This window comes from Pezoporus flaviventris, unplaced genomic scaffold, assembly GCF_033815535.1.
Source record: "Pezoporus flaviventris isolate CSIRO_AGI_PZ_B2104156 unplaced genomic scaffold, CSIRO_AGI_Pfla_v1 ptg000036l, whole genome shotgun sequence".
NCBI lineage: Eukaryota > Metazoa > Chordata > Aves > Psittaciformes > Psittacidae > Pezoporus > Pezoporus flaviventris.
This window is the reverse complement of record NW_026892584.1, coordinates 25664579-25689853: the sequence shown is the minus strand read 5'-3', so window position 1 is coordinate 25689853 and position 25275 is coordinate 25664579. Positions and strand designations below refer to the sequence as shown.

General features: G+C 36.8%; 1 protein-coding gene across 4 annotated transcripts in view; it reads right to left on the bottom strand.

The window, feature by feature from the left end:
- Positions 1-25275, bottom strand: part of MIA2 (MIA SH3 domain ER export factor 2) — a 35439-nt gene that overhangs the window by 860 nt on the left and 9304 nt on the right. For 2 of the 4 annotated variants that reach the window (XM_061463564.1, XM_061463568.1), the window contains 22 exons: positions 23831-23962; positions 22224-22245; positions 21973-22061; positions 21515-21586; positions 20684-20794; positions 20282-20353; positions 19733-19837; positions 15945-16067; positions 15259-15382; positions 14391-14437; positions 14101-14191; positions 12796-12934; positions 10751-10852; positions 9768-9828; positions 9416-9451; positions 8430-8497; positions 7621-7703; positions 7192-7323; positions 5200-5334; positions 3702-3833; positions 1070-1146; positions 463-688 (listed from right to left, as the gene is read on the bottom strand). In XM_061463564.1, coding sequence (XP_061319548.1) covers positions 463-688; positions 1070-1146; positions 3702-3833; positions 5200-5334; positions 7192-7323; positions 7621-7703; positions 8430-8497; positions 9416-9451; positions 9768-9828; positions 10751-10852; positions 12796-12934; positions 14101-14191; positions 14391-14437; positions 15259-15382; positions 15945-16067; positions 19733-19837; positions 20282-20353; positions 20684-20794; positions 21515-21586; positions 21973-22061; positions 22224-22245; positions 23831-23962 — 2179 coding nt within the window. Of the gene's footprint in view, positions 1-462; positions 689-1069; positions 1147-3701; positions 3834-5199; positions 5335-7191; positions 7324-7620; positions 7704-8429; positions 8498-9415; positions 9452-9767; positions 9829-10750; positions 10853-12795; positions 12935-14100; positions 14192-14390; positions 14438-15258; positions 15383-15944; positions 16068-19732; positions 19838-20281; positions 20354-20683; positions 20795-21514; positions 21587-21972; positions 22062-22223; positions 22246-23830; positions 23963-25013; positions 25190-25275 lie in introns of those variants that run through there. The other 2 variants (XM_061463566.1, XM_061463565.1) reach the window with 2 other exon arrangements.

The following is a 25275-nucleotide window of genomic DNA, read 5'->3' as shown; positions in this document are numbered from 1 at the left end:
ACAGACAGTTTAGTTCTTCACAGATTAATCAGAGAACAGCAGGAGGCAGAAAGAAGCCCTTCAGTCTGATATGTCCCAAATGCCTGCCTTTGCATGGGCACTGAGTCAAAGCTAAAGGCTGAAAACTTTTAAGATCTATATATGATGCAACCTTGTAGGAGGAAAAGAATTAAGGAAACCATCTACTTGCTTTCCTACTCCAAACAATAACCCTTTAAATGCTGAGGAGTATGTGTCTTTTCCAGCCAAAGCTATCTGTAAAAATTTTTATCAACAAACGTGAACAACTGTGAAAAAGAAAGTGCAATTAACCTTAATCAGGAAAGATGCTCTGAGTTGGCTGAAATGAGGCGAAGTACGTGCAAGTGAAGGTGTAAGTGTTCACCCAGCGCGGTTACTCACTACCTGCACAAAGCACTGATGTGCATCAACTTGAAGGAAATGCTGACAAAAGCTACCTACTTGGCAGTGGAGGGCGTGGCATCCCGAAGTCTGGTACTGGAAAACATTCACGTGGTCCATACATGCCAGCAGGAGGAGGAGGAGGAAAAGGGGGTCCCCGTCGCATTAAAGGTGCTCTAGGATCCACAGGCATCATTGAAGGTCTGACTGGAGGGAAAGGTGGAGGAGCAAACCCTGAACTGACAGTATCACCTTCAGATGCCAGCGACTGATCAGGTAGTGAATTCTGCAACACAGTGAAAACAGGGAAGTTAGCTTAAAAGAAAAGGCTAAGGAAAGGAATACCTCCAACCCTATCAGGCCCACTGCAATGTAGGCTGGCACACTTGGTAACAGCTAGTTTCAACTCTTCCTCAGCTACAGCATAATCCTGAGCAAGGCTATCTGGCTATCTATGTGCATTGGCCTTACTTTAATCTTTTGGGTTTTAATTAGTCATACACCAAAATTAATTCACCAGACATTAAGTGCTGTGATAAAAGTATACATATCATTTTATAATTTGGACTGCACAGTGCAATGTAATGTGACTGATGTACTGGAGACAAGTTTTCCTCGGTACTTCCTAGCTATTTTGCATAAAATCAAGTTTCTTCTAGCTACTTACACTAAGGTTAGAATGGTCTTTCATCCCATTTCCACTTGGTTCTGTTCGTGGGCTATTTTCAGAAGATGTTTGTCCATCTGCATGCAAAAGTTAAACATGTTACTCAGTGCAGAGCTCCTCCACCACCCATTTCTGTATTTTTCAGCATTCTTTTTCTGGAATCAGGATACACGGGCAAGGAGAGAAAAAAAAATTACAGAGAAAAATATTGCTGTACCCAGAAACTGTTCTGCAGGCGGCCTAAAAGACAACTGAGGAACACAAAGCTAAGCCCAAGTATTTACTCCCAGCTTCTGTACAAGCTGCACATGGATTACAAGGTTGCAGCTTTTTCGAAAGTAGTTTCCTGTATCCAAATAAGGATTTTTCTTCCATTTTACTATTTTTAGAAGTTTTAAATGCACTTTCCTAGCAATATATCTTAACATTACTGTCACAGCTCCATTCTTCCCCTCCCTCCTGGCTAATACTTTATTTCTTTGGTAGAAATCCCATTCTGGGACTGCCCTTTGATAGGCTCTTGGCATAGAGCTTGACAGCAATCCCATTCAAGTCTGACAAATCCTGGTTCCTTCCTTAGTGGCTAAACATCAAGGAGACTTTGATAACTACACCAGTTCTGGATGAGCACTCAGAAATAAGAAGAAAATAGGAACGTCAGCATTTTTACCTTTATACTTCCCTGAGAACAAGTATTTTTGGTAACTGGAGAAAATTATTAAATGGAATTGTCAGAAGAGAGTCTGACTGGATACAAAGATACTAAATATGGACGCTAAAGGTACTCTTTTCTCAAAAAATAAATTAAAAAATTAAAACCCCCAGAAAAAAAACCAAAACCTGAGATTTAATAAATCCAGATTTCTTCTACTTCTGCCTCAATCAAGACAACACTAAAAAGCACAAGACTGAAACCACACTTGTAACAAGTGACAGATTTTTCATCTACATGTTGTATTCCTTCTCCTTTGAAGCAAACAAAGTTCTTTTCTTAATGCACAGGTCTTTTCCAAAAATCTGCCTTGTCACTTCAAGCAGGTGTGCCTTTGTTAAAGATACTGTTAGTTAACTATCTGAAGCATTTAAACTCTCTGTCATGTAGAGAATATTCATGCCCTGATACTGCACAATACTTTCCATTTTAAATCCCTGGAAAGTTGCTCATGAACTCTGTCAAGCTTTAACCTTTCTGATGAGACACTTCCTGCTCCAGATACCTGCTTCAAGTTGAATGCTTCTGTAGAGTTAGCCACCTCAGCTTAGGGAAACACGTACTGGTGTGTTCACTTTAAATAACGTTCTCCTTCGAGTTGGAGCCTGGATTTCAGTACCAACAGACACGCTACTGTTCTGCGGTCAGACTCTGTGGGGTGGGGGATTTAATTTGTTGGAGGGTTTTTTTGCTATTTTTTACAAATACCCAAGTCTAGTGAAATTGCATGTCTCTAAAAAGCAACATTCACATACACTTAATGACTGCTAAATGCCAGCAGTAAGATTATCCAAAACCCTGTTTCCATTAAGTAGGTTTTGAACTGCCTAAGAATTGAATACAGCTTTTACATTGTTGGGGATCTTTTTTTTAATTGTTGCTTGCCAGCAGCTGAACAAAAGGGTAAAAACGGATGCAACAAGTGAGTGCAAAGAAAGCACACCTCTCCTGCTTCTCAGTCAGCATCCAGGTGCTAGAAGAGAGACCTCAGTGGAACACAAAGCATTAGAAAACTGAAGTGAGAAGTGAACCAGAGAGAATCATGGAATGGTTTGGGCTGGAAGGGACCTTAGAGATCACCTAGCTCAAAACCCCTTTCCACAGGCAGGGACACCTTCCACAAGACCAGGTAGCTCAAAGCCACATCCAACCTGGCCTTGAACACTGCCAGGGATGGGGCAGCCACAACTTCTCTGGGCAACCTGTTCCAGTGTCTCATCACCCTCACAGTAAAGAACATCTTCCTAATATCTAATCTAAATCTTCCCTGTCTCAGTTTAAAGCCATTTGTCCTTGTCTTATCACTACATGCCGTTGTAAGAAGTCCCTCTCCAGATTTCTTGGCTTGGGAAAACGGCTTTCCCAAGCTTTCTTGGCTTGTGAAAGAGGGTAGGAAGGTGACTGGCAATACAGAAACAGAACTGGCTTCCAGTAGAGAACAATTTACTGTAAAACCTGAATCTTCAACCTGAAACAGAACTCGGCGTTCCCAGTTCTTACATCATGACACCAAGTAACAAAGGTTCTCTCTCCTACTGCCAGAAACTGGGCAGCAAATACAGTAACTCACTTCTAATTGTATCAGTAGCTGAATGCTGTGTGGCAAAGTTTCTGTTGTGATTTAATGTCTTCAGCCTAGCTGATGAATCAGACACATGTGACTTACTAGGCATTACATAAGGATGAAAACTGCTTAATAAGAATTAGGGCTTAAAGCTCTTAAAACTGTTTCAGTGATGAGGTTTAAGTCACCAAAACTTTGCCTCTGAGCTTCTGGCTGTTGCTAAGTACCACAAACTAGAATTTATGTAATCAGTCAATTTAAAACAAATGGTACTTGGGTCAGTGAAATGTGTGATTAAGTTGAGCGCAACTGCACTGTGAGCTACCAGTTGATAGTACCATGGAAGCAATTCCCACCTGTTTTATCAAAAGACTGCACATTGTAAGTTCGTAGTTCTGCTGGTCCAGAAAGTCTTCCAGTGTTTGGAGGATTAGGGAAAAATCTTTCTTGTCTTCGAGGAGGAAGAACTGGGTCAGCATAAGGCTCACCTAACATTGAAGAAATTGCAAAACAGATCAGTGAAGACTGATGCCCCCATTCCATACAATTTTAGGCCAGCAAAAATCTCTGAATATGTTATGCTTTTGTAAGTATTCAAAGTCACTATTAATCAGGGTAAGTAAACAAGTCCTAAAACAACGTCACAGGATCCCACCAAGTATGTAGTATAGCTTGTTTCTAAGAGCTGCAAAAGTTCATTGATACTTCGGTTTAACACAGTAGCATTTCAAAAGTTACAACTGTCTACATTATAAACAGTGAGGCCTTAAAATGAAAAGTTCAGCATAGCAATGAAGGTGAAAAGCAAAATAAGGCACTATGCATATTAAGCCATTCTTAGATAAAAGTGCTGTTTTCTGTTATGTTTCATAGTGCTATAACGTGTTTTCACCAACTTCCTAGCATCAGGTGTAGCACTCAATCATGCAAGCTACAAGGCAAAAACTATATGAATGAGATCCAAGTACGAAGATAGGGTAAGAACACAGCTCAGGTCAACAAAATGAGACAACCTCTGCAGTTATCAGGTCAACAGATCAGATCTGGCAAACGTGAAACTGATCCAGAGTGGACTTTGAGTTTTATAATCGTGCTTTCACACAAAAGTGTAGCAACTACAATATTGCTTGCTGTATCTAGCAATTGAGGCACTGTAATCTGTGTACTTCACCTAATTTATTTGTTTAGCTTTAACTTTTGTAGCATTTTTTCTACTTTACTATAGGTATACAGGAACATTGTCCTTTCCCCTGCATTGTTTACTTGAGAAATATCAGTAGTATCCTTTTTGATTCATGTCTGTCTTCCTTGAGTACGCAATACAGATGTTTAGCCAAAGAAGTGAGCTAAGACTAATTTTATTGTTAATTATCAAAGAGGCAGTATCAACATGAAAACATGTCAAACAGGTTGACTGTACCACAGTACTCTTGTATTATTAATATAAATGTTTGTTTGAAAAACATAGTATTTTCCAACATTACCTACCTTTTATTTATTCCTTTATTTAAAGCTAATGTACGATTGAAAGTTTTTACTTTCTCAGATTTCTTACAGATTACCCAGCCCAGACAAGTCTTTTGATGCACTAAAACTCCCAGTAAAATGATGAAACTGAACAGTTGACAGTACACTGCTAGTACCAATATAGATTTAAAAGATAGCATAGAAGTGCAAGTGAACCACTCTATTCAAAGGGGAAAAAAACTACTATAAAAAACCTTTCCAGTGGAGTTGCACATGCAGTTCCAAGAAAACATTTCATATTTTTAAGCAAAACATACTTAATTATATACACTGAAAGTCAGTAACTCTATTTTTTCATAGATACAGCAGCTAAGCAGATTTTTGTACCTGGTGGAGGCAGAATTAGTCTGCGTTCTCTATCCCAAGGAGGAGACAGGGATCCAGTATCTGAAGGTGGTCTGTGGGGATCAGAACTCAGCTCTCCTCTTTCATCACCAGCTTCATACATTGGTCCTCTGGATCCTAATCGAAGAAACAGATAGCTCTTTATGAAAGTATTTTAAATCCTCTATTAAGGCTTTCTTCCTTAAGACTGAAAATAGTAAAACAAATCAAGGAACACCAACACTGTCAACACAGAGAGGCGCATGGCTCCACAGGACTCTCCATCTGTTTGCTGATGACCAGTTACGTTTACTCGAAGTGTTTAAAAGGCTGGTTCGGAATTAAAACATTTGCACTCCTGTTGAACTAAATCTAGAATATCTGCCTTTATTTTTTTAAATAATAATTTAAGAGTTTCAATTTATTCAAATCAGAGAAACTACTGCCCTCATGAGAAATCATTTCCTCAGTACTTAAAAACCTGCTGCTAAACCAAAAATTAGCACACTGACAGTTAATACCGTCATCATAAGAAAACATCCACATTACATTCAACACTTCCGGTTCTAATTCTTTATTCAAGAAAATAATAAGAACACACCTGCTCAACACAGAAGCAGGTGCAAGCGGAAGTGTAACAACGAGTGATTTTAGGTTGCAAGCTTCCTTTAAAATAGAACAGGTCTGAAGAATTACAAAAATACTGAATTCTGGTCTCATTCTCTATCCTAAAATTCAACCCAAATTTGACGCCATTTCATGTCTTGTGTAAAGTGAGATGAGCAGTATAATTGCTCTGCAGCTGCCATTATTTAAATGCATCATTTGTTTAATCTGCACAAGTTACATTAGTGCATGACTGTGAAACGGGCAGTGGTTATGTCTTTGCATAGTCTCTTTCCTTGCTAATACTGCATCCTGAAATGCAGTTTTTACTCTTCCTGACCAGGAACAGCTGAGCTACATTTATAAGATACATTGGACAGCTCAGTTTCATTACTTGCTGCCTCTCTACAAATAAATCGTCAAATATGATTTTCATTGTGTGTGGTACAGCTACAGTTGAACACTGAATCTCAAACTTTTCTGACTTAGAAAATTAATCAATTTCCATATGCACCCCGATACACTTTTTACAAAGAATTAAATAAATAGTCCATGCTGGTCTTTTAAAAATCAATGTTGATTAATTAAATCCTTACGGGAGAGACAGTTATACATATTTCCCAGGAAACATGTACAGGCTTCAATGGGTTTAACAGTAATAGTAAAATAAACAGTATCTTCTTTATTACCTGTAACAGATGCTGAACTCCACTCTAGCATTTATCTACATTATCTCCATCAACATCAAAAACATGAACAGTGTTTTTCTTCCCTTACAACCCATGATACCACAGCTTGCTTTTACCTACTCCTCAATCTCTGAATTTTACTCCTTACAGAAAACCTTCTTGGTCCCTTTTATCAGTAGGAAAGAAAATGTCTCCACATATAATGACAGCCTCAAATTTAGAACAAAGGGAGGAAAACAATCATCATGACCCCCAGTAAAATTAAATGTTTTTGCCAACACAAGTACTCTCTCCTCTTGCCAAATGCAGACTTAATGAGATAGAAGAGGCAGTACTCTTTCTTCAGAAAGCTAATCTTGTTTACATTAAAATCACAAGTCTATTTCAGCAGAACCCCATCTGTCCAAGAAATGACCCAAGACTGATTATGTCAGGCTTTCCACTTTCCTCAATCTATGCTTCTAAAGCGAATCCACTATCTAACCTAATACTAGTAACAACTGTATTTTCCATTGTACTCTTTCATTAGAAAGCTTTAGAAGCAAGTTGAAAAACAGGGAGAATTTGTCCAATCAACTGTTTATATTGAATTAGATGTTTTAATACTTTTTGTCACCAGCAAGAGGAAAAGGTGTGACAGATTTATAGTAGAGGAGAGAGAAATCCAGAATAGATAGATTTTCAAGTTTAAGAATTGTACCTCTTCCTCCTCCTCCACCTGGAAGCATAGGTGAAAGCCTTAAAGGACCCTCCAATAAAGTTGGAGGAGAAAGAAAAGCTCTTGTTTCAGATGAAGGCCGGCCCATTGGTGAGGGTCCATATGGGGAATGCTCTGGAACAGTTAAAACAAAATACTCAAGTTCACAATATTTAGTTTAACAAATTGTATAATTAACTTCTCAGGTGAAGTTGAAAACTAAATTGTAAAGGTGAAATGAAAATTGTGCTCTACACACGTGTATCATGTTCCCAGTCTACTCTCATCAACACTACAAACGCTCTTAGTTTCAACAAAATACTCAACATGACCTAGAGCCACTTATTACCCAACAATTCTTTTTAAATGACTGTTACTTGTACATACACATGGCCAAGACAGTTTTCAAACAATTACAATTCAATACTGTACCTCTGCCAAATGGTCTAGCTGGAACATCAAGAGCATAAGGATCTTTTTCTAAAAGATCAAGTTTAAATTCTGCTTCAGTTAATCTGCAAATAAACAACAAAAAAGCAGTAAATAACCAAGAAGTGCAAAAGTTTTATTGGCCTGCACTGTTTACTGCTGGGTTTTCCATTTTAAAGGGTTAATGAAGCAACATATTTCCTGAATAAAATGAAGAAAGACAAGGATGTCACAGAACTCTAAACTTAAGAGCTCCTGAAAGTATTTCTCTATGCTGCTGTATTTAAACTGTAATTCAGAAGTCAAAGTGGCATGTAAGATATCACATTTCCTAGCATGATATTACTGTCATGAGCACTCTAAACTGCATTCCAAGTATTGGTTAACTTCACACCTAAAGGTTCCTCCCAACCACCACCACCTGACTGGTTAGCCCAGTATTAACTTCTCAGATACATAAGCTGTAAAATCACTAGGTAACCACAACACATGGTAGAAACATACTTATTTAAAACAAACAAATAAACAAACCCACTCCTAAAGTCCTTGAGTCCCAGTACTATATTCTGCTTCATTCCTGAAATATTTCAATCCTTTTCATAGTTCTTAAGTTCTTGCTTTCTTACATGTTATCATTACAGGAATGCTCAAATGACTCCCTTTCAGAACTCCAGTGGAACACTACACTCCCTCTGCACTGTTTAGGCCACTACTGATTAACACAGGTCTAGAAAACATCAAACTGCATCAGTCCAGAACATACTCACATGCCAAATTGTGCTTGTTTACAGTTAGATCAGGAGTGCACTTACTTTTGTCTGTTATGTGCATTTTCTTTTTTTATATCACTGAGGTGTCTTTCAGCTGCTCGGGCTGCAAGCTTTGGGAAGGGACAAAAGTCAGATGCTTAGATATTGCTATTTAGTAATTAAATGCTTCATATATGTGACAGGTCCTAGGTCCAAGACTTTTTTTTTCTATCTTAAGTGTGTGGACTCTATTTTCACAAGATATGACTTGCGTATAAAGCGTGTGAAATAGAGCCTCAGATCTGTCACCAAATGACAGTAGCAGCTCTATTATCCAAATTTTTGAGGAATGACATGGCTTTCCTGCAGGTTCTTAAAACTGCAGAAATAAAATTCTTTGGCTATAGCTGCTTGAAGCTTCTACAGAATATGTGCAAGATTTAAAGTCTCAGATTTTATAAAATAAATTTTTATTTTAAAATCGGATAGTAAACACTGTAAAATTATGACCATGAAGTACCACAGCTTTTAACAGGACTCTATCTTATACAGACCACTCTGTGAAACTGCAGAATGTACTAGTCAGGAGATATTTTGAGGTTTCCTGTTTGGAAGAACAGGTAAAAATGGATTTTGCAGCAACATTCTTAGGAAGCTGTCAATGGAACATGCTGTTCTCACAGGACATAATGTTTTCTATTAGTAGATAAAACGAGTGAAGTACATCCAGGGAAAATACCAAAATGGCATTGAAACAAGGCCAAACATTTTTATTATTAGAAAAATGTCACACACTTGTTAAATGGTAACGTTATTTTAGCAGATTTATTGCTACAGCAAATAATACTGTAACATCAGTGTACTATGCTCATAGGTACCTGGCTTAATTATTCCAACTGTTTTATATAAGTATTTTTAACATGCTTTTGTGTTGGTGACAGGCTAATTTCGATTATCTGTTTTTAATAAGAAACAAAAAAGTGATAAAGCAAGCTATTCAAATCGTGGAAGACACACAAAGTTTAGAAAAGTCAGTAGTTGGAACATACCCAATTATCATGAGCTTTTTTCTCATGTGAAGTAATCTGTGAAAGAGAGATTCATTAGATCATTATCCATGTAAAACAAGAGAACTTCAGACTGAGTATATGCTCTTATTCATAAATTTAATGTGTGTGGATAATTTATAATGAGATATCTAAATGTCAAAGTTATCTGGTGATCTCTGCTGTGAAATTGTGGCAGTCAGAACCAGATGACAGTGCTGGGGGGAGCGAATGGCAAAAAAACACTCAACAAAATCAAGCCAAACAGTATCACAACCTCACTGAAAGTGGTATTTCAGTTGCAGTAAGATCCCATCTACTTGGCTTAGATGGTTAAGTAACACACAGCATATACCTGATTCTGGTAAGAACGAATGGTTCTTTCTAGCTCGTCTTCAAGATCTTTTGCTCGCTCTCTGTAACAAAATTAAGGTTTATAACATTGTAATAAAATGTGGAGGAAAGTAATTTTATATACAGTAAACACAATGGTAAACATAATGCTATAATTAAGTCTGCTTTCTTTTTATCCAAAACACAGTATTGTCACTTAGGCCCATGGGATAAATGAAAATTCTAAGTAAATCACTAAGGGCGAATTCTGTCTTCCTGTATGAACACTGAAGAATATCCTCAAGAATTTTACATTCTAGAGACAGAATTAATCTAATCAACACTTCAGGAAGCATTGTTAATCAGTATGTTTCAGTTAGAGTCAATACTGCATAAACATTGAAGGAAGGTGGGGAATACGCACTGCAGATTGAAGAATGATGCCATAGTTCCAGAAACAACAGAAACAAATTAGAGGTAAACAGCTGGTGTAACACAAAACAGAGCCAAGCAGTAAATAAAAAACAAAACCCCAAACCAAACTACAGAAAATATTCCCACATTTTACCAAAGAATTTCTAAACAACAGTACTATTTTAAAAGCTCAGACATACAGAAAAAGAATACTGTAACTATAAAACATACATGTTAGGAAAACTGAACATTGTATTTACCTCACAGTATTCTTCCTAACTTTGTATTTTTATCTCTGTTCAGTAAAAGGAACTAAAGACCACTTCTACCATTCCATTAAAGCTAACATGTCAATACAATTAGCATTCTAATGGAAAAAAATGTTGCTAATGGTCTTAAATACCCTAATTTTTTAGCAAAGCAAAAGCTTCCTTAGTATGCATTATTACACACAAACCAGCATGTAACACACACACAGAGAGCACAAGAAACTGGAAGAAAATACATTCACTTATGCTGGTGTTTTTAATTCTCTATTGCCTTTTGTTCACTTTGGAACAAGTGATTACAGCAACTGCAATCTGTAATTACCTGTAGCTGTTCAGTTCTTCAGCAGCATGATTTATTTTTTCATCTATTTTAGAAAGCTTTTCTTCCTTCTGTAGGCGTTCTCTCTCTTCTACTGTCAGCTTTCTTTAAGAAAAATCAAAAAGTATGGTTAATTCTGTTTCAAGTCAACAATTTTGTCGTTGGTCTGTCAAGAATGTATGATGAATACATGATATGTATCCAGATAAAGAGTTTTATAGGCAGCATATGAAGTGGCATAAATAGCACTAGTTTGTATTCCTATCAGTTTATTCAGTCCATTAGCTGTTCTATATTACACAATTAGATTACCACTGTTCCTAAAAGGATTCTGGAAGACAATGCACATTACCAAAGAATATTTCTATATGGGGCAGGAGGGAAGCAGATACAAATCAAATCAAATCAAAATAAAACCCAAACTGCACTAACTTTCAGTGATTTGTTCTGGTACTTCTTTTACATTTTAACGTAAAAAGCTTTCCAGACAAGAAAAAAGGTTGTTATCAGCTATTACAAAATAGTTATTAAAAAAATACACATATTCTTTACAGGTCTCTCTTTTTAATGCCTTACTGGACACTACAGAAGAGAAACCCCACATTCCACACCACAGAATACGCACAAGGCAATTCTGCAGAACACATGTGGATGCTACTGCTGCATACAGCCCTGAACAGGTAAGCTGGTCATTTTCCTGTAAACAGCAGTCCTTCATAATCAAACTATCTAAACAATGGATCTTTTGAATATGATATAAACTTCTACTCGATCTTTATTTCCCACTTTTCTATTTCCCTTGTTTTTAAAAGATGCCTTATTAATACTAATAGCCCCTTTTATTCTGCTATCTCATTTTGGCGTTTCTAAAATCTTCAATAAGCAGCATACATTTGCTGAGCTTTAGTGTGGTATTTTTAAATATCATCCACACAGTCTGCTAACATTTTTCGTTTCTGACTGTCCATCATTGCTTCTTTTTAATAGGTTCCTTCCCACTACCCCCTGCATTTTAAAAACTCGAATGTTAATGGAGTGGATTTCTAGGTTTTGCTCCGTCTACAAAAGATGTTAAATATCTATACAAACATAGGTATTTCAGAGCAGATTACTGAAAATAATACTTAAAAAGGTCCTGCACACTGCTCAGTACAGGATCAAGACTTGTGCTGCTTCTCTTGCTGCCTTCACGATCATGTCTGCTCCTTGAAGAAATAATTTCTGGCTAGTACAACTGTAGTTCTACCACTGCACCCTAAAATGGTGTATGCTGCTCACTCCCTTCCCCATACACAAACACACACACACTTCTGAAGGTTATTACATGTCCTATCCCAACTTTATTTCTAGAGCTTAACTTATTTCTGATTTCAATCTGTAAGTCGTATTTCCTATGATCATCCTGACTGGGAGGCAGATAGTACAGCCCTCATATTCTATCCTCCTTGGTGAGGAAAGCCTGATTCACAGGGGTTCTGTGTTGCTTACTGAAAACAGCTTGCCTATGTTTTAATTCTAAGCTTAATTTTATAAGAGCACCCCTCCTCTGCTGACATTACCAGCTCTCTTTACTATACAAAATACACCTCACAAACAGCTACTGTTTAGCATTCTTTCAGCAACTTTGATAGCCTTACTACATAATTTAATAAAAAGTAATATTTTAAATAAAATTTATTATTGTCAATAATTTAATAAAAATAATCAACCTTTCCCACCTTAATAATCAAACTTTACCCTTTATTTCACAGATTAAAAATTTGTTAATCCTTGTTTTATCTTTGTTTCTGTACTGTATTCACTGTGGAAAAGTCCCAAATAATATACCACTACTTTAACGGAAACAAATTCTATAATATTACTGTGATCACAAACGTAAATGAAGCTGAAACGTCATGTAACTTCATGTACAACTTCATAGGATCTTCACAGTCGAGAAAACTCTGGAAAGCAGTACTCAAATTTTCAGTAATTTTTAGCAACCCAAGTGAAAAGAGTTACATTCAAATCAAAGAGTAAACATTGAAAATAAAAAGAGGAACTGGCACCTGTGTAATTTCATTTCATTTTCTTGATAAAGTTCAGTCATTACTTTAAGTTTCTGCTGAAGCTTTTGAACTTCACTTTCATAATGTTCGTTTTCAGACTGCAAGGAAGCTTGTTGACTCTGAAGATGTTCTATACGTTCTGTCAAATTTAGAAATAATCATTATTAGGATAATGCATAATTTACAAAATCAAAATATTTGCAATATTTTAGTACATTAGGATTCTGCAAAACTCTTTGATCCTATGTTGATTTAATAATATAAGCAATACTATATTAGTGCATATCTGAGCTTATATCTAGCCTTTGCTCCAAATTGCATAGCTTCTTTGAAAACAGTATTATAAATTTCCATTTAGGGCTCTTATTGTGATTACTCTGCTACAGAAGTAAAATCGGTACTATCATACACTTTTTGCAGATTTACCTACAGGTCTTACTGAGTAACTGAAGAGCTACTACCCTAACTACCTTATCTTTCCAAATTGAAATCTGTCATGTTTCTTTTCCTATTTACTATTTCTATGCCTCTCAAGAAACATAGAATGCTTAAAGTAAGTTTGAATACCTTTATAGGACAGAGTTACAATCAATTTGGGAAACACACTAACACAAAGACTCAGTTTAAAGTATTATCAAAAACTGAAAAATACAGTTGTACAGAGCATTTCATCACCCAGAAACCAAGCCATAGTACATTCAAATGTGACGGCTACACTGCTGGTTGTTATCTATAAAAGTAATAGCTAATGACAGGTTTTAATTTGAATCAGAGTGGCAGTGTTTTCATTTCATAAGGTTTAATTCAGTATGTTCTACACAACAAAAGAAAAACCAGAGCAAGATGCTTTCAGGTACAATTCTCTAAATGCAGCATTTGGGATTTTAAGAAGTACTGAGCTTGCATTCATTACAAACTAATAACAAGCTACCATTTTTAACAGATGGTTTTAAAATTTAGATTTAAAACTCCACTATGTCCAGAAATTTTGCAATGAAGGTATTATATAATTATTAACAACTTTGTCCATTTATTTTAAGACTTATAACTATCATGTTCTAGAATATTCCAGCAGAGTACAACAAAATTTATGAAGTGCTTCAGCAACTTCAATTGCTTTACCTCTAAAATCAAATACTTAAAATAGCTAAGCAACTTAAACTCAAACAGGCATTTTAAAAATCAAGCAGAACTATTAATGTAAGCTTAATTCAGTTTTTCCTGGAAGTAACAGTTCTGGTCTGTAACACCACTTTGCAAAAGCAGCACCTTATTAAATTTAAAGGCAAAACAACGTTTAATTACCTGTAAGTTCTCCTTTAGCTTTATTTTCATCAGACAGTTTTGAATACATTTGATCTCTTTCTGTTTCCAGGGTCTTTAAACAAGCATTTAACTACAATCAAAATAAAATCAAACAAAAAACAATCAAAAACTAAGCACTTTAAGATTACCAGAAACTTTTCATGAAAAAATATCTAATTAAACAGTAAAAGATGCTGAACTCTGCGCTACTGAGATCTATATGCAATTAAACTTACCCCCAAAAATGCATATGTTCCCTCTAGTTCCCCTGTTTCTTAAAAATCACATACCTTTGCAGCATAGATCAATTTCTTCACAGTTCGTTTTTGCTGATCATCTGATTGACAGAATAGAATAAATCACATAAAAAGTACTAAAAGGTTTGTGACAGAGCTTGCTTTTATAATAAAGAATTCTTCAAGATATCATGAGAGGCATAGCAGATTTGAGGAAAAAGAAGAAAACAAAAAGCAGTGTGTGTGTTTGGATATGCTATGCTTGTATTTTAGCGCTTTGTTTGCCAATCAATTGCCAATCAATCAGACTTAGAATGCTCATACTAAAAGTAAGATGTTGAATACACACTGTAAGTTTTACTGTGACATGCCTTATGGAATAATCAGCACCAGCATAAAAAGAAGCTGCAGCAAGAAAAAGGTGAGAGAAAGGCTTTTCTGTGCTGCTATTTTGAGGGGACCCACATCTATGCTCATCTGATTCCAGTGCTATCATACTGCCTGAAACAAGTAACGCCTGCATAAGGACAAGGAAGCAGAAATTAGGCTCTAAGGACCCTCAGTGCTATTGCTGAGAGAACTTCAAGAAGAAATGAAAGCTAGATTTCCATCTACAAATGCTTGAGAATCACTTCTTAATACTAATATAGGCTAGTCATTCTGCAAGAGACTGAGCACTTAGTCTTTACATTGCTCTATGGCAATGCATATGCTTTAGCTATATCCACACACTACTAAATAGTAGCATAGGTTGTTATTCTGAAGGTGTCCAACTGTCACTTAACTGTTTGACACGAATAACATCTGAGTTTTGAATATCTGACTTCTACAAAGCTAATCCTTCAACTTTCCTGGAAGTTTGTTAGCTCTGTATTTCTAGAACATCTATTAAATAAAATATGAGAAGCTATACAAACCATACCTAAATGCTCTCCATTCTCTGTTTCACCCTTTATATCTGTGTCCCAATGATTATCTTCAGCATCATCATCTTCTCTTATTGCTGAACTCCAGTCTTTCATCTTCAGTAAGTATTGTGTTAGCGACTAAGAAAAAGCCCCCAACAAAACACAAGGAGTAACATAAATACCAGCAATGAAAATGTAGTTACCATTACTTTTTTAGGAGTTCTGTCCTTTATTTAGTCCCTTTGTAGATTAAGTGAGCCCCCCCTAGATGTCTGATATGACTTCTTCTATGGCAACATACACCTGCAGGTCAACAGGTGTGTCCTTGTGAACTTTTCAAATAGCCAAGCACATATGTGCTTAGCAGGTACATGACGTATGCACACACATGTAAGAATACACCCCCAACTCTCAGCTCCAAATAAAAAAAAAAACAACAAAAAAAAGCAAATACTCAATCAGAGCTGAAAGTTTTTTCTTTATTTAATGTGCTTCCAAAGCTATCCGACTGCTGCATTGTGCTGCTAAGCAACCTTTTCTGTTTAGCAGCAAACAAGACATTAGAGGATGGAGACAGCAAACAAAACCCCAGAACAGCTTAATGCATACTTAGACAAGGAGACTTTGTTAGACTTTCTTGGAACTCCTTTATTAGCATCAGTCTGAATAATTTAGTTTAATGCTAGCTGTCATAATTTACCTTGACTTGACTCTCTTTATTTTTCAGTACTTCTTCTATATCTGCTTTAGAAGACTCGAGCATCTTAGTTTGTTCATTTAATTCACTAAAACGTTCACTCCATCCTTCAGCTTCTTGTAAAAGCTAAAAAGAAAACCAGCAGATTAGCACTGATTGTCTATCACAACCAAGAGTCAAGGATGAATAGTACTTGAGCTTGTTATCTATATTATCTGTACATAAGCAGAATTTTAACCTCTCACCCATCAGTAAGAATTAACAGAGATAAGACTACAAGACAGAAGACAGTTAAACCTTGAGAGTTGAAAAGTAAGACTTTAATGTTATTGTCCAGTTGATTTATCTGCAACAGCTCTCCCCTGTAATTAGTTGTTAGGATATTTTTAAACGTTTGTAAGAACAGTTCAGTTAATATTCCACTCAGTTTAAAAACCCTGATGTGACAAAAGCAATGGATATAAAATAGCGACAATTTGTGTAACAGCTACAAACACTGGGGAATGGATGGAGAGAACACTCATTCTCCAATATGCACACACACTTGTGAAATTCTACCTGGGTCTTTTTAACCTGGTAAAGATTGGAAAGGTCAGGAAAACCAGGAAGCTTTTTAGAAAGCTATTTAAATTCATATGAATTGTAAAACTGTACTATGGCAGGGGTTTGGAACTAGGTGATCTTTAAGGTCCCTTCCAACCCAAACAATTCTATGATTTCTTCTAGTCTTGTCCATACCTTTTAGATTTTAGATTTTTAAAATTCTTTTTTAAAAAAGGTTTCCTGTTAAAGAAAGTCACAGCAACTGCATGTATTCAACACCTGCTAGTATGTATCTTTGTAACTAACTGTGGTTAACTAAAAAGACAAGTAAATTCCAAGGTTATATTTTAGACATTCCCTAGAAAAATCTCATTTCACAAAAATACTTTACAGCAGTAAAAGGATTAGTGCACTTAAGCACCAGATCATTAAAAATAACTACTGCAACATATTATCTAATTGAACCATGCCTTCATATTGTGAGAATAAAATTGAACTGACGCAAATTTCTGTTAAAACAAAACATGCAGTACAAAAACATGGGGTACAGCACAAAAAAATTTGCCTAAGAGTCAAAAGAATATTGTAGAAAATTGCACAACAGGCAACCAATTTGAAAGCAGTGAATGTACAGAAAGGAATAACTAGGTTGAGCGACAACAGCCAGTTATACTAAAAATAAAACCAGAAAATGGTAGTTAAACAGGGGAACTGCCATGCAAATAGACAAGCAAGCCTGAACACTAATCAAAGATAAACTAGATGGCATAAACCAAAAAACATGTGACTAGAATTGGGTGAACCCCACTTGGCAGACAACTGCACCTTTTCATGCAGTCAAAGCCATGTATGAATTTGCAGCCTCATGCAAACTACGTTATTACAGATAAATCAAAAATACTCTTTACGCTAATACTGCTTAGAAGACGTACACAGGCAACTACTTTTCTCATTAACTGTCATCCTCACAGGGAAGCTAAACTTTATGAGATTCCTTCATCATGAAGCCAAAGAGAAAATAAATACCCATGACTTTATGTACCTGTAAGAATTTCAATACAGAGAAACAGCAAGGATTTGCAATAAGCAAAAGCAATATATATTTTTGATGTTCCTGCAAAAAACAAAGCACAGAAAGTTTGGAGTTCATTAACAGTTCCCTTGTTCAAACTAAAAGGCCCAATCCTCTCTCTGACACATCATAAATCTGAGACAGCACATCTGTTAGAATGTTTAAGCTATGATGTGCCAGAAGATTATGACCCATTAGTGCAAATGGACAGAGGAAGAAAGTACTCTAGTTTCTGTGAACAAGTAACACCTTTGTTACCTTTTGAGCACAAGTGAAATTCCATCTTTAAAAAAAAAGTAAGAAAGAAAAATAAAAAAGGGACACAGGTATTCTAATATAGCAAACTGACTTTCACATGCTTAGAACAACCTCATAAAAGCGAATACAAATAAGCAAACCAAATACCTCCCCTTCTTCCCCTATCAGGTTCCATCAAGTCTTATCAAGTTATTTATCTGCTAGAAAGCATAGCAAAATACAACATACACAAATGTTCTCACATTACTAAACAAATGCAAGAAAGCTCAGTTTACAGCAAAGTGTAGTTATTTTTCCTAAATAATGTGATTAAGCAACTATGCCCAGGCTATTTTACTTGGAAGGAGTGCAAAAAATCTTACTCTTTTTACCTAGGAACCTAGTAATTACATCCCAGGAGTTGGGTTTACTTATTTCCATGCCCCCACCCCTAACCCACCTGAGTATCTGTAAACTGTAGAGTAATTGTCTTACTCCAAGTACTATTTTTTAATAAAAGATGAAGAATCTTTTCACATGCACAAAAATAAATCTCTTCTTTCTTGTGGAACCCAATAAATTACCAAAGAAAAAACACACACACAAAAAATCCCTATGAAAATTGTGTACTGCTTCTCAAAATGCTTTACATAAGTATACAGTGACATCTGGAATAACCAACCAAGACCAGCCCCTTCCTCCCCACAGAAACTAACAAAAACATTGCACAGATTAAGTGGAAAAGACTCCTGAAAGAAAATAATTCTTATGCAACTTCATCTCACAGTGATAACACCCAAATCTAGTGGTTTTCCACTCACAGCATCTTATAAAATTGTGTTCCCTTTTTTTTTTCATAGATACACACATGTACTCCTTCTAAAATTAGAAAAAATTAGGAAGTTTTACAGATAACACAGTTCTGCAGAGCTGAAATACTCCTGCAGAAAATTTATTTCCAGTAACCATTTTTTCCCCTCCTGAATCAGTAAGTCTAATAAGTACAATGTTTTGATAGAGAAGACCAAAGCACTCCCCAGCTTTTTATGACTTCTAAAACACAACAGGCCTGTACTTCTACTCTTTTCCCCCCACTCTCCCTCCCAAAGGTATCTATCATATTAGCATTCAGACAAAAAGGAGATCAGGAAAACAAGCACATATCCATCAAACAAACAAACAAAACACAACAGAAAATGCCCCAAATAAACCAAAGCAAGCCAACCAAAACACCCCAACCAAAACCCTCAAAATACCAAGAACGTTCCATGGAATATTTAATGTCCAGACAGAATATTTTTTTGTCAGGAAAAAAAAATAAATCGTAAAACCTGTTAATGCACAGGACAAGTACTGCTTATGCTGAACATTTTAAATAATCAGCTTTGGGATCTGGCTACAGCACTGAAGAAAATTAAGAGCTAAAATTTGGGAAGTAACAGAGCTTTCTGTTCCGTTGTACTACTTATCTGTCTTTCCATTAATTCATGCATAGTGACACTACAGTAAATTTTTTACCTGCCTTTTGCATACTCTGCAATTTCTTAGTTTCTTTTGTTTTTTTAGATCAACTATAAACATTTTCTCTGTGCCTTTATAGAGGATCCTAGCTGTGGACTTGCTCAAATCTTTCTTCTTTCCTCCATGTCTCAGCAAAACTCTTATCAGTCTTACATTACCATATGCTCTCTTTCTCACTGAAATCTATGTGTGCTTCCCCACAGACTCTAATCATTAATCTTCTTTAAAAACAAGACTATTTCAGACAAAGTTATTCCAACATAAAATCAATTTAAAACCACGTCCTCTTCGTCATTTCTTTTAGCAGAATACACAACGGGGATTAACAAACACATCTGAGGACAAGCTCCTTGGAGAAACTGTATTTATAGTATTATAAGAAAATATAGTATTCTAAGGACACCTAGGAAGAACCTACCTGCTTTTCACTTTCCTGGAGATGACAGTTTTCATCTTCTGCATCTTGAACAGATGTCTTGAGTCTCTCTGTATTAATCTGATATACTTTTAGGGTGGACTTGGCCTAAAGTGAAATAAGGTGTGTTATTTAAACACTATAGGTGAATATATAAATGAGATCATGATGGTATTATTTGACTTATTCTTAGGTTCTCTAGCTGTGCTATAAACATGTTCTCAGATTTTCCCTACAATTTCAACAATTTTTGCTGATTCTAGTTTTGCAACACTATGTATCATTGCAGAGTAAGAAAGCAAAGACAAGGTAACTGTGCTTCCCAGTAACTGCTGATCATTATATGAAATTCAAAGTTGCTAAATCAAGCCACACAAAAGTACTACGCCTTATAAAGTCTTGGTTTATACAGCACATTATTTCTGCACCCTGAATAGAAAAAAGCAACTCAAGCAATCCACCAACAAACCACCAAAAAGACCCCACCAGTAACTACATGGAAAACAGATAAGGTAAAGATTGGAAAACAGAAACTATGAAGACTGTACATACCTCATCAATCTGTGATTGGAGAGATTTTACTTCATTCTCTAAAGACTCCACTCTCTCCTCACTTTCAGCCACCTGAAAATTATTAGTTGTCATATAGCTTCTTCCACAGATTTGACTGAAAAGGTCTAGGCAATTAATAAAGTTATTTTAATTTTCAAACTGAGAAGGTTCTACTGCCAAATCAGTAAACACAGATCTCATCTTTTGATTATTTTCCTTTCTGGGTGTCATTTTTCTGATATGCCACAAGGACTATGAAGGGACACAAAATGGGAAACATATTTTTTGTTTCAAAAAAAAAAACAAACCCAAAGAGATTTATTTGTCTTCTCCACTGAGATTTGTATTGTGGTATATTTTTTTAATAAATAGTAACACAAAAAGGATTCCATTTATTCTTACCAAGCTATCATTTTTTGATTGCTTTGATTTTTCTTCTTCCAGTTCTTTTTCTAAATTCTCTATTTCTTGGTTGAGTTCCAAGTTTGACTTGTTCAGTTTTTCATGCATTTCCTAAATCCAGTTGTTTCGACAGTTAAAATAAAATATTTGACATTAATTACATATGAACATGACAAGTATGTTTTAAATATGACAGCAAAGTATATTGAACAAATTTAACTATATCAAGGGTAAATTTCAAAGTACTCTAGAGACTCTTACATGTTAACAAACCCTGTAACAATCAGCTTTATAGGATCTGAGGTGCAGAATGAAATAAATCTATTTGCTTTTCAATTACATAAATTTCACAGAGCCTACTAGGCATTTGATTCACTTTTTTTGAACTCTTTTACAAATATACTCTCAGTTTGGGCAATATAAACAATGTAGTGGTAATTTCTGTTTACAACTGTGCTCCAGTAGCCTATAAAATATAAATTAATTCAGCCAGATTTGAGAAAAAAATACTTCATGCACTACTCTCTCTCTTAGAAACAATTTAATTTTTTAAAAAATAAATATTGTCTAACATGCCATTTGCTCCAGCATCAATTATTTTAATGCAATTGCTAAAACAACTTGTCTTAATTTAAATGTCTTACTTATGTCATTTTCAGTAATCCAAGACTAAAATAACAATGCTCTCAAAACAAGGGGTTTTGTGCTTTGTTTGGCTTTTTTTGCTTATTTGTTTTTCTTTTGTGTTTTGTTTTTTTTTTAGTATGGGCGGCATTTTCCTGAAAAACTGACTTAAGCTGTGGAAATTACAATTTCTATTTATCTTTTTACCTCAAAAAAAGACGTGTCTGTTGATTCTTTTATAACATTACCATCCTTCAGAGACAATTCTAAATCTTCAAACTGAAAAGAAATATTTTATGTCAGAATGTATGTAAAGAATTGGCTGAAACAACAATATTAATTTATGATGCCCCAGTCTGAAACATAGCAACCACCTAAATATTCACAAATGCACCTTGCTGTAATTCAGGAATGCCTTAGTCCTGTTAGATGATCCCAGTGCCATAAAACAAAGCCATTTTGAAGTTCCTTCCAGTGAAATATATTGTATTAAGAATTAAAGGCAGAACTTTCTAATTAATTGCACTTAAAGGCACTCAGAGGAAAAAGCATTTGAAGAATCACTTTGAAAGCCTTTAAACGTCTTACTTTTGGATAAATTTAATACTTAGATAAATGAGCCTATTTCTGTGACACATCTGAAAGCAATAAATGAGGACCATTACCTCTTTTTTGCAAAGGCTGAGTTTTTCAAGAATTTTGCATTTGTCTTCAACTAGTTCAGCAATTTTATCGGCAAACTGTTTTTCCCTTCCTAAAAAAAAAACCAAAAAAAAATCCCAAAGTAAACCAAAACAAATATGCAGTTAAGTGTTGCAACACTCAAATAATTCAAAGGAGGACCCCCCCCCCCGCAACCAACCAAAAAGTCGTACACAAAAAAAAACCCAAACAACAGTATGAAAAATAAGCTTACCTACATAAAGTCGACTTCTAACCTGAAATAAAAAGAATAAATATTGAAAATGTTTGATCAATTACTCTTCCATAGTATCTGAAAAGTAATCTTTTAAGCTGTGGTTCCATGATCAGTTTAACCTTGGAACTTTAAAAAAAAAAGAAAAAGAGAGATAAGTACAGGGTGCTGTTAAAATGGGCGTCTGCATCCTCTGCTCTTGTCCCCTCCATAGCTATGTTTGCCCTGTCCTTCTCCCATTCTAATTAGACAGAAGAGGGGAAAGGAGGTTAGTTGTCACCTGGATCACTTTTATAATACACCTCTGTATAGTCATCATATAACCATGACTGTCAACACAAAACGGTAGTGCACATACATAGCCAAAAGAGTAGAAAAGGGGAGGAAAGGGGAAGCTCCACTTGCTAGCTCAGACTTAACTTCCTATGAGGAAAAAAAAAACCCACATGTTATAATACTTAACAGTTAGAGCTGGGGTCATGGTACTACTTGATGGGCATCCTGCCCAAATGCACCTTGGTGGGAAGTGCCAAATCTGCAGCTGCCACATGGGGTCTAGTGCCCTAGAATAAAAATCTAACAAACTGTGGGACAAAATCTGTCACAAATAGCCTGGACAAGAGATGCAGAACTTGGCTGAACCTACAGAAACTTTGTAAAGTTGTAACACAGCATCCTCTCATCTCTTCCCTAGGGAAGACCTCTATATCCCAGAGAAATAACTTAAAGGCTGACTTTGAAAGTCTGGTGCAGAAATTAAAAATGGAAGAAAAAAAGAAGCCTTATTACAAGTTTCATTACATTTGCTCTAATGATAGCAGTCACTCAGTACCTGTCCAAATGCTTACTGTCTTGACAAAACAAGCTACTTCTCAATTTCTCCTTTAGAGGGTTTCTAAATTCAATCACAACAGATTTAAAACTCTGAAACACTGTATATTTTGAAAAGAATAGTGAATTCAATTCAAGCCATTCAATTCAAATCATTAATGCACTCTACATATCTGCATGTGATTTTAACACTGCTGGTTTTGGCTGGGATACAGTCAGTTTTCTTTATAGGAGATACTATGGGACTCTTCTCAATTTGTGCTGAAAACAGTGTTGCTAACACAGGGAAGGAAGTGTCCATTACTGCTGAGCTGTGCTTACACAGAGTCAAGGCCTTTTCTGCTCTCACCAGTGAGTAGGCTGAGGGTGCAGAGGTTGGGAGGGGATGCAGCAGGGAATGCTGACCCCGACAGACGAGAGGGATACCCTAACACCATATAAAATCATGCTAAGCATATAAAGCTGGGAGAAGAAGGAGGAAGGGGGGAACATTAGGAATAATGGCGTTTATCTTCCTAAGTATCTGTTACACATAATGAAGCCCTGCTTTCCTGAGGATGCTGAACACCTGCCTGACAATGGGAAGTGGTGAATAAACTCTTTGCTTTGCTTGCACTCACAGCTTTTGCTTTACCCATTAAGTGCCTTTATATTAACCCATAGTTTTCTCACTTTGACTCTTCCAAGACTCTCCCCCATCCCAATGCAGGGGGAGTGAGTGAGAAGGCAGCTGCACCAGGCTTAGCTGACAGGTGGAGTTAAACCATGACACTTACCGACTGGTAACTTCTATACAGGAACAAAAGAACTGTAAAGGCTCCAGCAATGCCAGCACAAATCACTATTTCATACGGAAAACCATAAAGATCAGGACCAGGTCTCATATCTTCTGGCAGTGAAGCCACAGCCTGAAAAACAAAGTGAAAAGTTTCAACTAAAGGAAAAGAGGTTAATACTTTCAACAGAAATAGACATTATACGTTGGCTTAGTTTACATCTAAGGCTTGCACACCTATTTTTTTTCCAAAATTCTGAGAAAACTATAACAGAAACCTTTGGTTTTTAAATTACACATATACCATGTGAAGCAAAAAAAAAAAACTTCCAACAAGATATGATGATGAGATAAAGCTCTGAAAACTTTTCCTTCTGAACACACTAATTATCCAATTAGGGCAAGTTCTCCTTCATGTGGTCTACACACTTCGCTGTTAGAAGAATCAGTACTAATAAGTATTTATTTATAAGTATTTTATGATTAAGTGGTAGAAAAATTGCTTGGTATGAAAATCTCCTCGCCCACCTTCATCCTAAAATAACACACCAAACAATCAAATGATTTAACACATTTAAACACTTAAATACACTCACAATTTATTTGTAGATAGATATCACTATTTGTTCAAACACCTGCTTAATGTAGCTCACGTTTACTCCGTGTGACCTGTGCTTAAGAAATGTGTTACTGTAAAGACTTAATCTAGATTTGTGTGCGTGGGGGTGAAATCAGAGAGCTTCTGCTTCACTGGTTTGGCTCTTTCATAGAATCATAGAATAGTCAGGGTTGGAAAGGACCTTAAGACCATCTAGTTCCACCCCCCCGGCCATGGGCAGGGACACCTCACACTAAACCATGTCACCCAAGGTTTCGTCCAACCTGGCATTCCCGGGGAAAGCTTCAGCAGGGGCCGCTCAGCCCCGATCCTGTCCCGACCTCCACTTCCCGGCTGCGCAGCCCTCGGCAGGCTGCTGGGCCCCGACACACACCGCCAAGGCGCTCCCCGGCTCACGCGGTTTCTGCGCCACACCTGACGGTGCGGGTCCGTTTCTATCAGCCCTGGGCCCCTCGCCACCCCCGACAGCGCCGTTCCCCTCAAAGCCGAGGGCCGCGGTGCGAGACCCCAGCTACGGCTCAGGTGCGCCGGAGCCAGCCGCGGGCGGAAGTGTGTTCCGGCTCACCCTGCGCGCCCCTTCCAAGGCCAACCCGCAGTATCGCTGCGCGCTCTCCCGCAGGCCCAGCCATAAGCTCGCACTGGTCACATCCAAACCATCGCCTCGACCGCCAGCAGCCATCTTGCCGCGGGCGGCACGAGCCTACCGCCGTGCGGCTCCTTCCGGCCACCCGCTTGACAACCGGCCTGTACCACTACCGGGGTGGAAGGGGAGGAAGGAAAGACCACTGCTAAGACGGAAAAGGGGAGGGGAGCAGCGCGGCCACAGG